Raw genomic sequence first — 22,530 nt, forward strand, 5'->3', positions numbered from 1 at the left:
ATGCCGAACCAGTTCGCCTCGAACTGGGGCCAGTATAGCAGTTTGATTGCAGACCGAACTGCGGTTTGGCACAATAAGGAGTTGGGTGGCGAGTGAGTAAGTAAGCTGCTTACCTGGCCAGCACGGCTGCCACTCACCACTGCTCACCCTCCCAGTGGCCCCGTGTGCTCCCCCCAATTTTACCAAACCACTGGCTTGGTGACAGCTCTGTAAAAGAGGGGGGAGTGCACTGCTTGGGGCCACCGGGAGGGTGAGGGTCCCCCACCCCCTGTACTTGTAAAGGGGAATCCTCAACACATTTCCCTTCACGAGTATATCTCCTGAACTGGTTCAGCCAGGTTCAATGGTTGAGTTGGTTCAACTCCGATCTGGATTCAAACCAAACCAGCCAAACCACTTCTGTGCACAGCCCTAGCCACCAGATACCCTGAGAAGACCACAGCCAAGAGGCAACGGCATGTCCTCTCTCCTACTGTTGGTCCACCTGCCCCACAACTGGTATTTAGAGGCATCTTGCCTCTGAGGTGGCCTTATCTATCTATCTATCTATCTATCTATCTATCTATCTATCTATCTATCTAATTTGTACACCGCCCCAAACTTTCATCTCTGGGCGGTTAACAATAGCATAAAACAAGTTAAAATTAAAACCTAAAAATGTAGGAAGCTGAGAAAGCTTGGGCGAAAAGATGAGTTTTCAGGTGTTTTTTGAAAATTGCCAGAGATGAGGAGGATCGTATCTCAGCAGGGAGCACATTCCACAATCCCAAGGCATCGACCGAGAAGGCCCGTCTCTGTGTAGCCACCAAACGAGTTGGCGGTAACTGGAGATGGACCTCCTCAGATGACCTCAATGGGTGGTGGGGCTTGTAGTGAAGAAGATGCTCTCTTAAATATAGCCATCAGACTAGTAGCCATTGATAGACCTGTCCTCCATGAATTTGTCTAAGCCCCTTTTAACGCCATCCAAGCTAGTGGACATCACAACATCCCATGGCAGAGGTTAATAGATTAATTATGCGCTGTGTGAAAAAGTACTTTCTTATGCCTGTCCTAAATTTCCTGGCCCTCAGGTTCATGGGATGACCCCTGGCTCTAATGTTGTGAGAGGGAGAAAAATCTATCTCTGTCCACTCTCTCTATTCCATGCATAATTTTATACACCTCTATCATGTCTCCCTGTATTTGCCTCTTTTCCAAACTAAAAAAAAACCCCAGATGCTGTAGCCTTGCCTCACAGGGAAGGTACTCCAGGCCTCTGATCATCTTGGTTGCCCTCTTCTGAACCTTTTCCAGTTCTACAATGTCCTTCTTAAGATATGGTGACCACCAGAACTGCATGCAGTACTCCAAATGTGGCTGCACCTTAGATTTGCATAAGGGCATTATAATATTAGCATCTTTATTTTCAATCCTCTTCCTAATGATGGCGTGGAATTTTTCTTTTTAACTGCCGCCACTCACTGAGTTGACACTTTCATTGAGCTGTCCACCACGACCCCAAGATCTCTCTCCTGGACAGTCACTGACAGCTCAGATTCCATAAGCATTTATGTAAAGTTGGGGTTTTTTACCCCAATATGCATCACTTTACACTTGCTTACATTGAACCGCATTTACCATTTTGTTGCCCACTCCCTCAGTTTGGAGTGATCCTTTTGGAGCTCCTCGCAATCCATTTTGGATTTCTCTACCCGAAAGAGTATCATCTGCAAATTTGGCCACCTTGCTGCTTACCCCTACTTCTAGATCATTTATGAATAAATTAAAAAGCACCAGTCCAAGTACAGATCCCTGGGGGACCCCACTTCTTACTTCCCTCCATTGTGAAAACTCTCCATTTATCCCTACCCTCTGTTTCCTGCCCTTCAAGCAGTTACCAATCCACACACGAACCTGTCCCCTTATCCCATGACTGCTAAGTTTGCTCAAGAACCTTTGGTGGGGAACTTTGTTAAAAGCTTTTAGGAAGTCCAAGTATACCATGTACAATTCCTTACTGCACCATCAGTGTGTGTAGCTCCAGGCAATGTGCCAGGATCCCACACTGGGGCTCCTCCTCACACCAGCTTTGCCTGATACAGGTGTGGGAGGAGCTGTAGCAGGGCTTTCCCTACATGGCCTGCAGCTCTCCACATAACCTTGGAAGCACAGGACATTTGTGGGACTTTGGCTTGGAGTGGTGTCGGCCACTGAGTCACCCTATAAAACACATAGAGTATTTCAAGATCTTCCATCTGTTTCTTGGAATACTCAGACCAGTGTCTACAGGCACAGTTTAAGGACATGTCTTTGTGGCAGCAGAAACCATAACTCAGTGGCAGCATATGCACTTTGTATTGTGCATGTTCAAAGTGCATATGCACCTTCCTTAGGAGGCCAGGCTACAGCACCTGGGGCTCTTTACCTTGGAAAAGAGGCGACTAAGGGGAGACATGATCGAAGTGTATACAGTTATGCAGGGAGTGGAGAGGGTGGATGGAGAGAAATTCTTCTCCCTCTCGCACAACACTAGAACCAGGGGTCACCCCATGAAACTGAAAGTCGGAAAATTTAGGACTGACAAGAGGAAGTACTTTTTCACACAGCACATAATTAATCTGTGGAATCCCTTGCCATAGGATGTGGTGATGGCCACCCGCATGGATGGCTTTAAAAGGGGCTTAGGGAGATTCATGGAGGACAGGTCTATCAGTGGCTACTAGTCTGGTGGCTGTGGGCCATCTCTAGCCTCAGAGGCATGATGCCTCTCAATCCCAGTTGCAGGGGATCCACAGCAGGAGCGAGGGCGTGCACATACCTCTGGCCTGTGGGCTCCCCAGAGGCATCTGGTGGGCCACTGTGTGAAACAGGATGCCAGACTATATAGGCCTTCTTGGGCCTGATCCAGCAGGGCTGTTCTTGTGTTCTTATGTTAATTGTGAAACGGAGATGCTTTCTCTGAGTGCAGTCCACACGCTCACTGCTCCCAAGGCCCTTCTTCTTCCATTTGCCTTTATCATGGATCCAGCAGTGGCAGCAGGAGAATGAAGAGACATTTCTCTTCCACTCCTGAACTCTGACACCGGGCACAGAGTCTTCACAGTGTGTCAGATGCAAAGGAAGGTGGGTAGTCTTTCCACCACTACTGCCCCAAAGCAGAAGCTCTGGAAAGACTACAGTTCCCAGGCTCCCCGGCATCTGACAAGCTCTGATGACTCCAAGAATCAGAGTGCAGAGTAGGGGAGAGACATGTTGCCTGCGGAGCTTGGAAAACATAAGTGCGGTGTGTAAAGGCTGGCAGGGAGACTTTCCAGGTCATTGTGCGAGGGATTAGATTGGACTTTCTTATGCTCCCAGGGACATCACTAGGGAGGCCACAAGGTCTGGACAGTTTCAGAACTGGGGGTGGAAACCATGAACTGTTTCCTAAGCTGCGAGGGGAATAATTCCAACCACCAATTTGAGCCTTAGTGGGGTTTAGCCTTAATGGGCTTTATCCATCACTAACTTTTACTGCAGAAGGTCCCAGCTTTAATCCCTGGCACTTCCAACAGAGGGAGTAGGGCTGTGGGGAAAATTCCCCTTAGACCTTAGGGAGCAGCTGCCAATTCAACAGTGGTGGGATCCATGGATCTGTGGTCTGGCTCACTAAGTATGTTTTCCTTCCTATATTTTGAAACAATCCTGCCTGAGAGTTGTAGTGTCCAAACAGGAAGTATCCCATTCAGGGCCAGAACTGTTTCCCCAAGGAAAACCCCACACCTACCATGGGTCACTTAATGGCACAGCAGGGAAATGATTTGACTAGCAAGCCAGAGGTTGCCGGTTCGAATCCCAACTGGGATGTTTCCCAGACTGTATCAGGCAGCAGCGATATAGGAAGGTGCTGAAAGGCATCACCTCATACTATACGGGAGGAGGCAATGGCAAACCCCTCCTGTATTCTACCAAAGACAACCACAGGGCTCTTTGGGTGCCAGGAGTTGACACTGACTCGATGGCACTATTTACCTTTACCTTTACCTTTACCTTTACCATAGGCAATGGGAGTTTTTTTGCCCCTACATCCACCTGAATCTTGCATACATTTCTATGGACATAGAATCAGTAAGGGGGACTCTTCTGTACTGACAGGAGTGGCTCGTCCTAATAATTGGGGGGGGGGTGCAAAGGGGGCACAGCTGCCTCTGCTTCCCAGAGCTCAATTTGCTCCTCTCTCTCCTGCCCTGCATGGCCTGCAGGCTGGAAGTTCATCACGTCAAGCTGCACGGTTAACCACACAGCAGTCCCTGATGAATGGCCAACGTGCAGGCAGTGTGGGGCAGGAGAGAGGGGAGCAAATGCAGCTCTGGGAAGCAGAGGCAGCTGCGCCTCCTTTTCATGCGCGCGCACACACACACACACACACACACACACACACACACACACACACACACTTACTTGTTAGGACAAGCCTCTCCTGTGTACTGTCCGTAATGGCCAAGTAAGAATGTGAGCTTTGCCATGCCTCCTGCTGCTTCCTTGGCCTGATGTGGGTAATCCTTTAACCCCTGGGATTTCCCTGGGGTGGTGTCGATTTGAGTGGAACTCTCCAGGTAATTCAAAAGGAGCTGTCTCAGCCTTTGCACATCAAGGTACCAGAGGATTCAATGGAGGACGTTTGGGGCCAGGCCTGCTGAGGGGACAATAGAAACCACCCAACTCCACTCCGCAAAGCAGAGTGGTGTGTTCAGAAACAACAAAAAAAGATGGGGAAAGGATGGCTGATGATGGCCAGCAGTGTGCATTCGTGTTGTGAATCAGGGTTCTCAAATGTGGGTCCCCAGATCTTTTGGGATTACAACTCCCATCAGCCTCAGCCACGATGTGGATGATGGGAACTGAAGTCTAAAATCATCTGGGAACCCACATTTGAAAACCCCTGTTTTCAGTTATCTTCACTATTCTTTATGTGGGGACCACTGTGGCCCAAAAAACCCCACAAAACACAAAACCTTCAGTGTGGCAACCGTTGCCTGCTGAGCTGTCCTCTGCACAGGGCTGTGCTGTTCCCAGTGCTGGGAGGGCCCTTTAAAAGAGACGGAGCCCTCCCTTCAGAGCTCTGCGGGCTAAGCGCTAGCTCCTGGGGAGGGCTACGCTCTCCAGCACTCAGTGCATGCTATCCAAGATGGCGCAGAGGCTCAAGTGGATGCCCTTTCCCTTGTAGGAGCCCCGCACTGCACGGTGAACACGGTCGCTTCTGCATGGTGCCGGTAGGGGGACTGTGCCGAATATTGGCTTGCTTTGGGTGCATTAAAGCATTTTCAATAGGAAGCTTACTGGGAAATGTTCTCCTTGGGATTCTGCTGGTGCTGTTCCCAGGAATTCCGCTGTGGGGTTGGGCCAGACTTCTACAGTTCCTCCTTTGCACATCAAAAGCATGCATGTGGGTCAAAATGTGCCTACATCAGTCCTCAATCAATGGAAGTAAGTTCAGTTTTCAAAATGGTTTGTGTTGATTTACTTTTTTTAAAAGATCCATACTTGTACTGGTGGCTCAGGAACTCCCAGTACATGCCCTCCCAGCTTGAGTTTTCCTCAAACGTTGCCCCTCCAATAATGTTGTTCCCTCCAAAGTGTCCATCTGCTTCAAACAAGACTGAGAGTAGGGATGTGCACGAACCTGTTCGGCGTTCTATTCACAGAACACCGAACAGGTTCAGATCCCCCGTGTTTGAAGCGGCTCGAACGGGGGGACGAGGAAGGTGCACTCCCCCACCTGCTGAGCATCCCCCTCGAGTGCTCTGTATATAAATAGTTCTTTTCCTAACCGGAAGTGGCCAGAAGTGCTGAGCGTGCGATGTATGCGTGCCCACCCGTGACACATGCACAACACTTCCATTCTCTTCCACTCAGAAAAACAATGGGACGACAAGGAGGTACACTGCTGCCCCACTGAACTATTTATACACAGAGCGCCGGAGGGGGGAGCATGTTGGGGGGAGGAGTAAGTGCACCCTCCCCCATCCATAAAGCCACCCCCACCCCACCATCGGCTCGAAGGGAGCCGGTTCCGTGCACATCCCTAACTGAGAGCCATTAAAGAAGCTGAGCAGAAAGAGATGATAGATAGACGGGCCATGAGCTTGACTGGGTTTGTTGTGACTGACTATTCACATTTTTTAATGCGCCCCCACATCAAGCATTCCCTGCATGGAGAAAATTGAAGCATCAAGGACAAAAGTTCAGAATAACCTGATGTTTTAGCTTATGCTGTACTGAAAGGGATGATGATCATGATGATGATGATGTGGAGGGAATGCTGAAAAATGTGCCCCTTCCACCCCCACCCCCGCAAATAGAAATGGTGCCACCTCCTTAGTGTGGGAAATGGCTCTGTGCATAACGGTTTTCTCTCCTGAGGGATGCTCTGTTTACCATCGCTTAGGTTTATTGACTTGAGTGACTTTAATTTATTTGCTTTTAGTCTTACCTGGTGTAATCCTCATTCAATTATTAGTTAATACTCTTTTAAAGCCTGGCAGCAGAGTGGATTCTGAACATCAGCCCAGATAACACATTATCACAAGAAAAGAGGACAACCTTTGCACAAGATTTGCTGAGGCACCACACTCATCCAGCTGGGGGGAAGTGGAGAGGTGTTTGTTTTGTATGCTTATCCCACTCCCATTCCAATGAGATATACGGATATAATAAACCCTTATTTCCCTTTTATATGCCTTATACCCAAAACAGCAATCCTCATGTACCCAGCAAAGCCTTGGCCCTCTTCAGGAGTTTGGTATGCTGATGTCTTGAATCACAAAAGTGCTGGTGCTGCTAATGGCATGCAGACGAATGCATCACAGGGGCTCATGAGGTGGTCATTTGATTTTCAATGGCCTCGTCTTCCCCCAGAAGTGCTCTGTGCTGTGCACAAATACATCCCTGGGATCTGCCTCTGAGTTACTCTTGATCAGGGACTGACATTCTGAGCAATGTTGGAAGTGCATAAAAGGAGCTACATCCATGGAAGTGTCTGTTCTTGTGTCTGTGACAGAGGGGGAGTGATTTTAATTGTTCTCCCCTCCCTCCGAAAGTGCTTTTTAAACTTCTGAATATGTTCCTGAGGGCTGTGGGGCCCTCGGGGACATATTTGTGAGGAGGGAGGAGAGCACAGTGGAAATTGATATCCCTTCTCCTCCATGTGCACACTGGTCTGAGATCCACTCCAGACTCTTCCATTGCTGCAGCTCCTACTGTGCACTTCTAACGCTGCTCGGAATGTCAGCCGGGGATTCTAACAGAAAATCATAAAACTGGGCAGTAGAGCTGCACAAAGGCCAGGTTGAAGGCAATCAATTAATGCTCATAATTTCAGGTGAGAAACAGTGCTGCAAAGAGAGAAGCCGTTAGCAGACATTCCACTGTGGCAGAGGTTTTCTTACTTGAAATTCCCTTGCTATTTTTAAGCCATTTGGAGTCAGAAACCCTTGCCAGTCTGCTACAGATCACCTCGGGTTCTGTCAGTAAGTCATGATCACAGTCGGACTCCTGGCCATCCCTGATTCAGAGCACACATAATCAACACAATAGACATGCTAGCCATGTGCAGGAGAGGGTTGTATAACCCTTGCAAGGGGCTTGCATTCCAGACTAGCGTTGCACCAGCACAAGCAGATTGCACTGGTACAACAGGTGTGCAAGCTGTGACACCCCCTCGGGTGCTTTAAAGGGAGCTTTGGCACAAGCGCACAATAACACCATTTCAAAAATGTGCATCTCTGCCATTTTCTTGCGCTAGCACTACTGTCGTCATTGCACCACAAGTCAGGATATCAGCTAGGATGGCTGGCATTCAGATGTTTGGGCTCTTAGGGGGAAATTTGTTTCCCTGAAACAGAAGTGGCTTTTCAAGGGGAGTCATATGGATTCTCCATATGAATTATCTGGAGGAAGGATGTTAAATCCTTGAATTATCTGGAGGAAGGATGATAAATTCAGCTTGATTGACTGAAAAGGCCACGTGTGGTAGCAGGAAACTTTGAGGGCAGGGGATAGGACAGGTGATGATGACCAGAGGTAATCCACTGACAAACCTTTCAATGTCTTTCTCGGGCGGGGTGGGAGAAAGCCTGAAATTGCCCAAGTTGGCTCTCCCTCTGAATCATAGGGATGCTGCCATATACTCAGTCAGACTATTGGTCTACCTAGCTCAGTATTTTCTTCACAGACTGGCAGCAGCTTCTCCAAGGTTGCAGGCAGGAATCTCTCTCAGCCCTATCTTGGAGATGTTGCCAGGGAGGGAACTTGGAAGCTAGCTGCTCTTCCCAGAGTGGTTCCATCCCCTAAGGGGAATATCTTACAATGTTCAGATATTGGGTCTCCCGTTCATATGCAACCAGGGTGGACCCTGCTTAGCTAAGGGGACAAGTCCTGCTTGCTACCACCAGACCAGCTCTCCTCGCTTTCTGCATCCCTCATTTTGAGGCAAAAGGTATCCAGTTAATCCTGTTGCCTTCGCATTACTTTTTGATCTCAAGCACAAGGCCTTTTCTTACCTCCGTAAAAAAAGCCCCATGCCTGATGCCTCCCAACTGGCAGATCACCCTGGGTGACCATTAATGCTTTCCCCATTGCTGAGGGCTGCACTTTCCTTGCAAAGGACTGATCAAGACAGCAGCAAGCAACCAAGCCTGCCTAACACCTTCTCTCCAAATCTGACGCAAAGCTCATTGCCTCAGTAATGAGGGCTTTTGTCGTCGGGAAGCTAAGCCCCGCCAGCAAGTGATCCCCCTCACTCTTAATGAGATTTGCCCATCTTTAGCAGTGAGATTGGTTGCTTCACGTTGCCACAAGAGGATAGTTCTAAAGAGCTTCTTGAGGTTTCCTTAGGTGAAGAGGCAGATGTGACAGTCAACCATGAGGGGATGGGTGGCTAGGAATTAGTGGGACCATTCCCTCTTCATAGACCAAACGTGTGTAGGCATAGGGTTCAGAAATTCCTTCTCAAAGCATTTAAAGAAAATTAGAAAGAGTAACTGTGGGCGGGTTCAGACAACACTTTCCACTGTTACAAGATTGGGTGGGGGCACACTGAGAGAGCACCCATTCTGACTTCTTTCAAGGATTATTATTATTATTTCTTGTTTACACAGTCAGACAGGTGTTATTGACTGGTTTGTTTTATCCAGACATCGAGTCCTTCCCAAGGACCTGGGATGGCTGAATTTTATTGTCAATTGTTATAGATATCGTCACAGAATATAGGCTGTTCCCAGTAAAGCTGCTTTTTATAACTGGCTGATAGTGATTTCTGTGACCCCTATGGTGTTAAGGTTGTTGTTGTTATTTCTATTTCTACACCGCACTTCCAAAAATAGCTCAGGGCGGTTTACAAAGAGATATAACAAATAAATAAGATGGCTCCCTGTCCCCAAAGGGCTCACATTCTAAAAAGAAACCTAAGACACACACCAGCAACAGTCACTGGAAGTACTGTGCTGGGGGTGGATAGGGCCATTTACTCTCCCCCTGCTAAATAAAGAGAATCACCACGGTAAAAGGTGCCTCTTTGCCCAGTTAGCAGGGGATGTCATGTCCTTCCCACTTATCCTTCTATCACGTGGGGAGGTTCCTCCCAATCACTGTTCTACATGCTACCCAAATCTATGTAATTATTTCTCTTCGCTGCCCACAAAGGGGTTGCGTGTCTCTGGGGCGGAATGCTGCGAGAGTTCCCGGGAAAGACGGGAGCAAGGACGGAGAAATTGGGGCCTGATTGGGAAGGAGCCGCACAAGGGAAGTGGCAGGCCCAGACGTGATGGGGAGGCGATGGCAGCTGCGATGGGGAGACAGTGGCCCCAGCCGCGGTGGCGAGGTGGTGGCAGGCCCGGCTGCGGTGGCGAGGTGGTGGCAGTTTTGGGCCCAGCTACGGTGGTGAGGTGGTGGCGGGGTGAGGAGGCGGTTGGGCCGCCAGGAAGAGGAGACGGCCCAGGAGGGGACGGACCGACTTTAAAGCCGACCAGAAACCCAAGGCAGTTAGGGGGGGGAGGACCGGCCCAGGCGGGAAACGCCAGCCCCAAATACCACACTGATGTTCTGTGTGAGGTCAGCTAGTTATAGTTTAAAATAGTATTTGAGTCTCATGTAGAGCAGCAGTTCAGATGAAGTGAACCCTGCCCCCATGTTATAAAGGTCTCTGCATTTAACTGGTAGATATACCAGGAAGATTTTGCAACATCCATGAAAGATGTCAGGTTGGGCATACCCTTTTTAATCATGTGCACAGTGGGAAAGTATTGTCTGAGCAAATATAACTGCTTGAGGATGCCATTCTACTGTTAAATGTGTCGTCCTTTTTAGGTATCTAGGATGATGTGGATTATGCCTTGCATTCCTGCATGGAAGACTCTGGTTCAATTCCTTCCTCAGCCATGAACCTCACTGGGTAACCTTGGCCCAGTTATTGCCTCTTGGGCCTACTCTTTCTTCCCAAGGTGACAAAATTCTGTCTCAGCTGAACCTCTCCATGATGCAGGCGGAAGGGAAGACAAAATTCCCCCCATTTCATCGGCTCGTTGATAGGTGGTGAAATGGGGACCGTTTTAGTGATTATTCAGGAGTGAGAGTAGTTTTGAGGAGAACAAGCTGACTACTAGTAGCATGGCACAGCTTACAGGGCATTGTTCTGTAGTAAGAAAGAGCCTGTTGAAATTACCACCACCCCCTGCCCTGTATGAATGCCAGTACTGAGTCAGTTACTAAGTTAGTTGATGACATCTGCAGCTCCATCACATCTCAAAAGAGGCCTAACAGGCAATGACTGGGTCAAGATTATCCGGTGAGGTTCATGGTGGAGGAAGGAACTGAACCAGAGTCTTCCACACAGAAACCAGTTGCATAATCCACATCATCCTATATACCTATAAAGGACAAAGCATTTAACAGTGGAATGACATCCTTAACCAGTTATATTTGTTGAGACAAATATTCTGCTGTGTTGTTCTGAAGGACATTCTGGGGGAAGGAAGGCAGCTTCTGCAGACAGCCATGCCGTGGTATGAAACAGATAGCAGGAGTGAAGGCCACAGGGATGGTGGGGAAAGTGGGCTGGTTTTGCTCAACTTTGCACCCCCTCCAAATTTAGCTGAAAGTTGTCCTTGTGGAAGAGACTCCTGCCTGCAACCTTGGAGAAGCCGCTGTCACTCTGTGTAGACAATGCTGAGCTAGATGGACCAATGGTCTAAATTGGTAGAAGACTGCTTCCTAAGTTCCTAAACATCCGGCTAATTCCCAGCTAGGTCTAAGAATGCTGCTCCATACAGAAAAGAAGTCCCTCCACAGAGGAAACTAGATATCAGGGAGAAATGCTCACCTAACCTTCCCCTGCCATGCTCATTTTTTTGATATTACAGGAATTTTTTTCCCCATTATGGTAAACTCCACTTCCAATGTGAAATAGAACAGAGACCCAGGTTTAGCACCTCTGTGAGAGCTAGGCCTTTGCCTAACCTTCCTCACAGGATTTATAAGGATAAAAATAGAAAACAATGGCAAAGCACTTTGTGAACAAAGTAGTAAAGTGTGCTGTCAAGTCGATTTCGACTCGGGTGCCCACAGAGCCCTGTGGTTTTCTTTGGTAGAATACAGGAGGGATTGACCATTGCCTCCTCCTGCGCAGTATAAGATGATGCCTTTCAGCATCTTGCTATATCACTGCTGCCCAATATAGTACCAGGGGGGATTCGAACCAGCAACCTTCTGCTTGTTAGTCAGTCATTTCCCCGCTGCACCACTTAAGGTGACGATTCATAGAGTAGCATTATACAAATCTATAATATCATGTATAGGGGATGGCCCTGGCAGACTTTGATGTCTATGGCCGACATCCTAACTAACGAAGTGCCTGTGAAACATGGTGGTGCTGCAGACGCAATCAACTGCCGCAGCACCGGCACTCACACAAGGAGTGGGGTGGAGATTTCAACAACCTCCCCTTCCCCAACCTCTCTGGAAGCCTTCTGTGTCACTTCAAAATATGTCCCTGAGGGTTGTGCAGACCTCTGAGACACATTTTTGCACGACACAGAGGGCTTCCAGAGAGGTTTTCAAAATTCATCCCTCTGTGAGCATCAGTGCTACATTAATCTTGGACTCGTCTGCAGCACCAGAACATCATCTGGAGCACTGGCGCTTGTTGGCCTATGTATGAAAGTTAGCCTAATGTATTTATTTGTTGACTGAAGATAGCAGATCTTTTATGTTGTTAAACACAGCTTAGAGTGTCCTGTGGTACAAAACTGGTTTATAAAAACCAGAAACATTTTTTAAAAAAACAGGGAAGCAAAATTCTGTGAAGAAGCTCAGTGTAGAGATCATGCTGGTCATCATAGATCCCCAGAACAGCCACAAAGAATTTCAAGAATATTCCCACACCATCACATCCCTCTTTTTAATTATTACAGTCTGAAACAGAGGATAGGGTGTTGTGTCTGGAAAAGTCATAGCTCAGAGGTAGAGCACAAGCTCTGTATGCAGAAGTTTCCAGCTTCTACCCATAATACGGCCAGCTAAAAGGATCAGGGAGCAAGTGATGATGGGAACGATCCCTCTCTGCCTGAAACCCTGGAGAACTACTTCCAGTCCAGATAACCAGTAGGGTTAGACGGGCCAGAGGTGCTGGGTGGAGGGAGAAGCTGAGGTCTGTGGCCTCAAGGAAAACAGTCCCATGCTTTCCTTCAAGACTCTGCTGCAAATAATCCTAAAACTATCTGTTTCTCTTTTGATGTACTCCATGTAGGCTTGCCCGCCTTGGTCGTTGCCATCTCTGTGGGATTCACTAAAGCCAAGGGATACGGCACCTCAAACTAGTGAGTAATTTCTTTCTTTCTTTCTTTCTTTCTTTCTTTCTTTCTCTTTCTAATTTTCAGATTGAATTTCTCCCCAAAAACTATGTGTTCAAAGTTTGTTTATCTATACAAGAATGTGAGGATAAACTTGGTGGTAGTGGCAACCATAAGAACATAAGAACAGCCCTGCTGGATCAGGCCCAAGGCCTATCTAGTATCTAGTCCAGCATCCTGTTTCACACAGTGGCCCATCAGATGCCTCTGAGAAGCCCACACACCAGAGATGAGGGCACATCCACTTTCCTACAGCTGCTCCCCTGCAACTGGTCTCTGAGGCTGGAGATGGCTTATAGCCACCAGACTAGTAACTAGCTATTGATAGACTTGCCCTCCATGAATCTAGAAACTAGATGGCTACTAGTCAGAGGACTATAGGTCACCTGCACCCTCAAAGGCAGGATGCTTCTGAGTACCAGTTGCAGGGGAGTAACAGCAGGAGAGAAGGCATGCCCTCAACTCCTGCCTGTAGGCTTTCAGTGGCATCTGGTGGGCCACTGTGTGAAACAGGATGCTGGACTAGATGGGTCTCCTTGGGCCTGATCCAGCAGGGCTGTTGTTCTCATGAATGTGTCTAAGCCCCCTTTAAAGTCATCCGAGCTAGTGGCCATCACCACATCCTGTGGCAGACAATTCCATAGATTAAGTATGCGCTCTGTGAAAAAGTACTCTGCAACCAAAGTTGCAGAGAAGAGGGCCCTACAGTCAGTTTATTATTATTAGAAAACATTGGGGGGGGGGATACAGCTGTATTTCTGACTTTTCACTGTCATAAATATCCCTATTCTAAAGCCTAGTTCTCACTAACGGCAAATGAGGTGGTAAATCTGTGCTGGGACTGTACCACTTCAGGAGGCTGGTACTGTATGGGCTCATGAATTTAGTACTTCACCTGCTGTAGATGAGAACTAACAAGGCTCCCACAATTTAAAAGGAAGTCTGAAGGAGGAAGGGGAGCAATTGGATGCCTCCGCAACTGAGGGGGAAATAAGACACAGTGAGACCTGGTTTGTAAGAGTGAGCGGGGAGGGCAGGAGCCTTGGGCAGCCAGATTGGCCGCCCACATGACTGCTGGCTCTGTGACAGAGCCGATGGGGGCTGGGGAGTTCGAGGGCCGTGTGGCCCCCAGAAGCTCCAGTATGCCCTGCACGAGCGCTCAGGGCATACTGGGGAGACCCCCGAGCCAGGAGGCATACTCGTGAGTAACCATGGCGCGGAGCCATGCCGCTCTGCAAACCCAGTTGAAGGGGCGGGCTACTTGAGCAGGTTACCTGCTCAAGAATCACCGGGCTCGCCGCCAAGCCTGGTGGTTCTCACGATTGTAGAAAACCGGGTGAGCAGAGGCTAGCCCAATTTTCTACAGTTGTGTGAATAGCCTCACAATGGGGCAATTCACGTGTCTAGGCAAAACTGGGCTAAGGAAGCCCAGCCTGGTTTTGCCTGTGTGCAAGAACCGCTGGGAGTCACACAGCTCCCGGCAGTGGCATGGTGGCCAACTCTGGAGAAAGCCCTGGCTGTTAGCCACGGTTAAGGGTGTTAATGACACATGATCACTAACTGATCATGTGTCAGTGCCATGTGGCACCCCCACACAAAAAGCCTCTGGGCCTGGGTCGGGTGGCTCCCCATAATGCTCTCCCGGCCCCCCAACCCCCCGGCTGCCGGTAACAGCCGGTAAATGTCTGGGTGAGTGATCTGCTTGCCCAGCCAGAAGACAAGGATCCTCTGCAGGGGAGGTAAGCATTTTAAGGCTTTCTCCCTTGTGGCGTGGGCTAAATGGATTTAACATACGGGGATGCCTATTTCAGTTAAACATTGGTTTAAAAAAAGGTTAGGCATTAGGGGGACCTTCGTAAAAGCAGCTCAGTACATGCCTCATCCTGAAAGCAGGGGGTCCGACTCCCTGCTGGCGACTTTGCAACTGGATCATTCCAGATTTTGCAATGGTATGCAGATGAGGTGTTGGGATCGATTTGCATCCGTTGACTCCTGTGATGTGGTTACCAAATACATCCGTCCATCAATTGGGAGTCCTCCTCTTGTCATAGATTAGCCTCAATTCTTCCTTCAATTACTGTGTGGAGCATTAGAAGTGAGTTGAGTAGGTTAACTTTTGACCTTAATTACCCACAGAGACTAAAACCAATGATCTGAAGAAGAGGAGAATTGCCTTTCATTACTCCTCATTCATATCACTGGCCCAGGAAACACATCCATCCATATAAAATCACTTCCCTTTGTTGTGAAGCCATCAGCCATTGCATAATGCCGGGAATCACTCCGTTGTTGTTGATAGTGTCATCTGTACCACATTGCTGGAGGCAGAGGAGAGTGTGCCAGCCAAGAACGTGTACTTTATCTCAGCTGGGCTTTTCATCCAACCAAGGGAACCCTCTGGTCCTAGGCTGTTGCTTGGCCACACACTGTCCTGGCAAGTTAAAAAAAAAACGAGGAAGATGAAGGATTCTTTCCTCCCTTCATATCTCTTTTGTTGCTCATAACAAGAACAAAAGAAGCAGAACAGTCATTGACATAAAGTCAAGGCACACACTTGAGCTGAGGTCTTCAGTTGCAAGGTACAGTTGCAAGTAAGCAAATGGAACAAAAATAGGAAAAGGCATGCCTCAGAATAAAATGCTCTCTCCCCCTGACAGCCTGCTAAACTGCTTCCCAGGTTGACTTCTCCATCCTTGGTGTCTCCGATCCATGCCAGTATCCACTTAGGTCTTTTCGCTTCTGCCCTGAGAATATCGTCCAGGGCTCTGATGAACAGTTGCATGACCACTTTCCCCCTCCCAATTCAAAACAAGCCAGAAGCCAGTGGTTTCATTCTCATGCTCCAAGCTCAGCCTTGTTTTGACTAGGGGCGAAAGCCATGTGCAGAGTGCACAACAACAGGTGCTTCTGCTGTCTTGCTGTTCTCAGCAACAACAAGGCTGTGAATAAACAGCACAAAGTTGTCTTTCCTCAGTCAAGATGGCTCGCTCAGGCCCTTTTGCCAATTTTAGTTCAGACACCCACCGATGATTGAGTGCTGGCCATGACAATAGCTCTGCATCAGACTGAGGATCTAAGACAAAGGTTCTGAGCTGAGGATGTTTACCTTGAGAAAAGAGAAGGGAGAGGCTGAAAACCCTCTCAGTTTGGGGGACTCAGGCTGATAAGAGTCATCCACACTCCACCCCGAAAATCCTGTGCCCAAGATTGATAACCCCTGATAATAGTAGTAATTATTGTTATTTTGTTTATTACATTTATAAACTGCCCCATCCAGAGGCTCTGGGTGGTGTACAACTAGTTTAAAAAACAACATAAGAACAAACATCATTTAAAACACACTACTTAAAACAATATAAAAATAATTTTAACACAATTTAAATCAAATTAAAATACTTTAAAACAATTTTAAAACCTTGGAAGGCCAGGCCAAACAAGTAAGTCTTTAAGGCTCTCTGAAAGGACAATAGCGAGCCTAAACTGAAGATATCTGCCAGGAGTGCATTCCATAGGCCAGAAGCTGTTACAGAGAAAGCCTGCTTCGGAAGCTCCACCAGACGTACTGGTGGTAAACTAGATATGGACCTCTCCAGATTATGGGTGTGCCGGGAACCTCAGATGCCGATTCCCCACAATGAGCACCTCTGTCTTGCTTGGATTCAGCTTCAATTTGTTATCCCACATCCAGCCCATTACTGCTGATAGGCAGGCATTTAGGGAGTGAATGCCATTTCATGATGATGATTGATAAGGAGAAATCGATTTGGGTGTCACCAGCATACTGATAACACCCTACACCAAATCTCCTGATGACCTCACCCAGCGGTTTCATGTAGATATTAAAAACCATTGGTGACTAAATGGAGCCCCGAGGGACTCCATATAATAGCTCCCATTTCGAAGAGCAACCATCACCAAGCTCTACCATCTGGAATCTGCCTGATAAGAGTGGAACCACTGCAAAGCAGTGCCTCCTATCCCTTACTTCCCCAGGCAATTCAGAAGAATACCATGGTTGATGGTATCAAATGCTGCTGAGAGATCCAAAAGAACCAGCAGAGTCACACCCCCTGTCAATTCCCTGGTACAGGTCATCCATCAGGCCGATCAAGGCAGACTCAACCCCATAGCCTGCTCTACAGCCAATTTGAAATGAGTCTAGATAATTGGTTTCCTCCAAAACTTCCTGGAACAGGTTAGCCACCACTCTCTCAATCACCTTGCCCAACCATGGGAGATTGGAGACAGGCCTATAACTATCAATTACTGAGGGATCTAGGGAAGGCTTCTTAAGAAGTGGTCTAATCATTGCCTCCTTCAAGTAAGGAGGCACCCTACCCTCCCTCAGGGATGAGTTAATGATATTAACTAGGCCATCCCCAACAATTTCCCTGCTAGATAGAAGCAGCCAAGTTGGGCAAGGATCCAGAGAACAAATGGGAGGCTGCACTGCCCCAAGCACCTTGTCCTTGTCCAGGCATCACAGATTGAAACTGATCCAATCTAATACTGTAAAAGGGATTGCTGGACACCCCCTACATAGTCTTTGCAGAAATAGTGGAGTCCAAGTCGGCTGGAATACAGGATATTTTGTCCACAAAGGACCCATGAAAAGCATCACAGCAGAGCAAAGTCTCCGGGGACTGGTTTGAAATGGAAGGAGCCTGAATCAAACTCCTCACAACCCGGGACAGCTCTGCTGAATGCGAGCCTGCAGAAGAAATGCGTGCAGACCAGAATGGTTTTTCTGCCGCATGCACCGCCTCCGCATAAGCCTTCAAATGGGCTCTATGCTGTGTCCTGTCAATTGTGAGCTGAGTTCTCCTCCACTTGTGCTCCAGTCACCTACCTTGCTGCTTCAGCCAAGGGGCCACTTTTAAAGCAGGTCAGAAGGGATGCTTAGGAGCGATCATGTCTACAGCCCTGGTGAGTTCCCTATTCCAGGTTCCCACCAGGGCATCGACAGAATCGCTGGCAGGACCAACATCTAAACCCTCCAAGGCTTTTTGGAATCTGACTGCATCCAGCAGCCATCTCGGGCAGACAATCTTAATAGGTCCTCCACCCCTGCAGGGCTGGGTTGTGGCCGTGACACCAACCTTAACCAGGTAGTGGTCCACCTATGACAATGGGGAAACCACAGGATCTCCCACCCACGGAACACACCCCCCCCCCGATCTGAACAATAGACCAAATTGAGAGTGTGGTCAGCAACATGAATTGGTCCTGAAACTAGTTGGGATAGGCCCATAGTTGTCATGGCCGCTATGAACTCCTGAGCTGCACCAGACAAGTCAGCCTCACAATGGATATTGAAGTCCCCGAGCATGAAAAGTCTGGGTGACTCCAACATCAACTCCGTGACGAACTCCGTAAGCTCAGTTAGGGAGTCAGTTGGGCAGTGGGGTGGATGGTGATTGATTGATTGATTGATTGATTGATTGATTGATTGATTGATTGATTGAGTGCCATCAAGTCGGTGTCGACTCTTAGCGACCACATAGATAGTTTCTCTCCAGGATTATCTGTCTTCAACTTGGCCCTTAAGGTCTCTCAGTGGTGCATTCATTGCTGTCGTAATCAAGTCCACCCACCTTGCTGCTGGTCATCCTCTTCTTCTCTTTCCTATAACTTTCCCCAGCATTATGGACTTCTCAAGGGAGCTGGGTCTTCGCATAATGTGTCCAAAGTATGATAGTTTGAGCCTGGTCATTTGTGGATAGTACACCAACAGTATCCCCAATCTATCCCTAGTTCCCAGCCTCAGAAATACACACTGTCTACTGTCGCAGTCAACTACAAATACAATCAACTGTCACAGAGGGGCCCTGGGAAAGGATGTTAAATAGAATTGACGGAGCTATCAGTTTTGGATACCATCTCTGTATGTTACACAGAAACATAGGAAGCAAGCTACCATATACCGAGTCAGACCATTGGTACATCTAGCTCTGTGTTGTCTACCCAGACTGGCAGCAGCTACTCCAAGGCTGCAGGCAGGAGTCTCTCCCAGCCCTGTCTTGGAGTTGCTGCCAGGGAGGGAACTTGGGACCTTCTGCATGCAAGCAGGCAGGTGCTCTTCCCAGAGCGGCCCCATCCCCTGAGGGGAATGTCTTACAATGCTCATGTGTAGTCTTCCATTCAAATGCAAACCAGGGAAAATCCTCCTTAGCAAAGGGGATAATTAATGCTTGCTACCACAAGACCCACATAGTGATAGTGAACAAGGATAATTATCAATGTATACTTTTCCACAGGGTTCTGAGGCATATTGTTCTATCACCACTTCAGGAGCAGAAGTGGTGACAGTGAGCCGGGTCTCACAATCAGCTAAGCCCGCTCTCCCCGCAGACGATCAGGGCGGGAGCCCTGGACAGCCGGATTGGCCGCCCACACGATTGCCGGCTCTGTGATGGAGCCGGCGGGGGCTGGTGAGTTTGGGGCTGCATGGCCCCCAGAAGCTCCAGTATGCCCTGCGTGAGCATGCAGGGCATACTGGGGAGACCCCCCAGTCAGGAAGCAGCTTTTCAGCCTCCTGCCAGGGGTCTACTCATGGGTAACCATGGCGCAGACCCACACCGCGGCTACTCACAATTTTAAAAACCGGGTTTGTGGAGCGCTCGTTCCACAAACTCGGTTTTAGGGGTGGGCTACTTGAGCGAGTTACCTGCTCAAGAACCACCAGTCTCGCAGCCGAGCGGAGGCTAGCCCAATTTTCTACCGTCGTGTGAATAGCCTCAGTATGGTCTTTATTTTGGGCTGCTATGGAGTTTCTGCCAGTGCATGACTAGAATTTAATTTGAGGCATTTTTGGTTCACCCCAAATATTGAGTGTGGGGCCTGTTGCATAGTAGTAATATGTAGTATTACTGATCTGTGGATTCTCTCCAAATGTTGCTTTGGAGCCACAAAAGCCTGATGGGGCACTACTTCCCAGAGGTGAAATGCTGGCATGGTTTTGAATGGGAGCAGATGCGATCAAGAGCAAAATGAATGGGAGCTCCAGGGAGAAGAGCCCAGCAGTGTTATCAGAACAGAGTTTAGGGACTCTCCATGTCCAGGTGGTAGATTCCCAAAGCTCAGAGGGAAACTGGCAAGTGAACCAATGAAATTATCTGGCAAAGGAGACAAATTAATCTAGACAAATGCAACATTGGCCTTATCTTGAAGAAAAAAAGAAATATTCCCGTCCACCTTCAACTGGCCTTCAGAATTCTGATACTTTTCAAGTGTTCTGTAAAAAGCATCTCTTATCTGGAATCCACATAACATAACTTGATTTGAAATAAATTGAACATAACGGGTTCATTGCAGGGGGACCAAGCCTCAAATATTGGCTAGTGGAGAACTGAGCTGGTCTGATCAAGGCACTCAGAGGCCTGCAATTGTTGGGCTTCAGTGCCATCTGCAGCCTTATCTCTCCAGTAACTATTGTTCCCTGGTCTTTGTCCCCATGGCTTACTTAATTTTAGTTGGCCTCCCAACCCTACAAAAAGTGCGCCATAATAACAACCAGGCCAAGTGGGAAACCATAAGCATAGTTCGGGTGTTATACACCCAGCTGCAAGAACCACAGTTTGTTGGATCAGAAATGAGCCACAAGCATGAGCACGCCTTCCTCCGATCTCTTTCCCCTTTGCCTGTCCAGTTTCAGGGAAGACTTCCTGGTTTGCCATGATAGCCAGTCCAGGATGCTGTGGCTGAAACTGTCCATAAGAGCAGACACAAGGGAATCCGAAATCCAAATGTTAATGTAGTCAGTCCTAAGGTTGTAGCACGTCTGGAAGGTTAGAAGGCTGTTCTCATGATCAGCCAAGCCCTACAGCAGCCTGGCCTGGTCGGCTGCTCGTGTGGAGCAGCAGGATCTGTGCGGATCCCGCGCCCCCACCCAGCCAAACCCAACTTCTAAGCCTGGCCTTTAGCCAAGGTTGAAACATTCATGCACACACCCTTACAGACCCTTGGTCCATCTTGCTCAGTATTGGCTACACAGACTGGCAGCGGCATCTCCAAGGTTATAGGCAACCCTATCTTGGAGCTTCTGCCAGGGAGGAAACTTGGAACCTTCTGCTCTTCCAATTGCCCCCATCCCCTAAGGGGAGTATCTTACATGCAAGATCCCATTCAACTGCAAACCAGGGTGGACCTTGCTTAGCAAAGGGGACAGTTCATGCTTGCTACCACAAAACCAGCTCTCCTCTCTTAGATTTTGCATTGAACCAGGGTTTAGCAGTACATTTCCTATCTGTACCTTGCATTTGAGAAGCTCGTACCCAGGTCCACTTTTAGAATTAATGCTCCGTTTTATTCACACAAAAATATGTACAGTATGAGTATACTGATGTCTATACACTTGTACATTAGAATGTCTGATCAGAGGGGCTCTTAGCCACGGACCTTGGGGATTTGGTCTGTGGCCTTCTGTCTCCGGTGGGGGCTCCAAATGTTTTTTTGGGGGGCCTCCAGAAACCTGCTGCCACCCTGCACCCGCCCCTCTGCTGCAATGGGTGTGGGGTAGTGGCAGAAGCTTTCCTCCTCCCATTTGGAGGAGTCCTGGAAGGAGGTGTTGAGGGGAGTCTGGGGGTGCCTCTCCAGGCGCAGAGGGAGACCAGGACAGCTGGCAGGAGGGGATCACAGATGCGGTGGAGTATTCCTGGCTGGCCAGAGGAGGAGCTGCCGCTGCCTTGACACAGGGCCGAGCAGGAAGGTGCATTGTGGGGCTGCAATGGCCGCTCAGCTGCTGCCTCCCTCCATCCTTTGGTGGCACAATGGGGACATGGAGTGGGCCATGTGAGCCAAGAAGCAGGCACTGGCCGCCAGCCTGAGTCTTCTTGCTGCGGGGCGAGCAGGGGAGCAGGCTGGGCACGGGGCTCATGTACCCCCCTTTGCGCCTCCTCCCCTCAAATGTGGGTTATCCTTGGGTGCGCCAACACACTCTCTGCCTACAGAAGTTCCTCCCTCACCCCACCCGCAAGGCCAACCTCTTGCCTGCCAGCCACAGTCTCCAGGGGTGCCTTCAGTCAGGCAGGTTTTATTTTATTTTATTTTATTTTTTTAAAAAACCATTTTAAGCGGGGGCCTAGCAGCAGGGGAGGGGCTCACGGCAAGAGTGGCCTCCCAAGTGCTTCAGGTCCGGGTTTCAAAATGACCTCGGTGCGCTACTGCGTCTGAATCGTGCTGATGTCTTCAGTGAAACTGGATGGGTGAAGAGGGAAGGCGAGGAGGCCCAAAGCAAAGACTTAACCAACTTGGAAAATGGGCAAGAGCAACAGCTGGTATCGAGGATGATGTCCCTACACTTGGCAGTCTCTTCTCCCATGCATAAGGGGGGAATCCGTCAGAATGGCTGCATAGCCCGTTCAAGCTTAAAATCCTCTTAATGGGCTGTGAATTGGGATTTCCCTGGCCTGACTCTCCCCTCGGCCCTGAACCTCTGCCTTAGGCTAGCCACTCCTCCTCAGCCTCATCCTTCCCCATCTATCATACGGGGATAATAATAATAATACTTCCCCTGTAAGGGCCTGCTGACCCGCCCATGTTACTTCTTCTATTCCCCACCACCACTGGAATAGCCGTAGACAGAGACAAGCCTAGACACGTTATAGACTATCTTCACCCCAGACTCAACCACAGAAGCTCTCTCAGCAGCAGCTTCAGCTTCTGA

General features: G+C 48.7%; 1 protein-coding gene across 15 annotated transcripts in view; it reads left to right on the forward strand.

Moving 5' to 3' along the window:
* The window catches only part of ADGRB1 (adhesion G protein-coupled receptor B1), a 464,876-nt gene that overhangs the window by 375,130 nt on the left and 67,216 nt on the right, over nucleotides 1-22,530 (forward strand). For all 15 annotated transcript variants that reach the window (XM_053246405.1, XM_053246412.1, XM_053246399.1 and 12 more), the window contains one exon: nucleotides 12,764-12,833. In XM_053246405.1, the coding sequence (XP_053102380.1) occupies nucleotides 12,764-12,833 (70 nt within the window). The remainder of the gene's footprint in view (nucleotides 1-12,763; nucleotides 12,834-22,530) is intronic.

The sequence above is a fragment of the Hemicordylus capensis genome, chromosome 4, assembly GCF_027244095.1.
Source record: "Hemicordylus capensis ecotype Gifberg chromosome 4, rHemCap1.1.pri, whole genome shotgun sequence".
NCBI lineage: Eukaryota > Metazoa > Chordata > Lepidosauria > Squamata > Cordylidae > Hemicordylus > Hemicordylus capensis.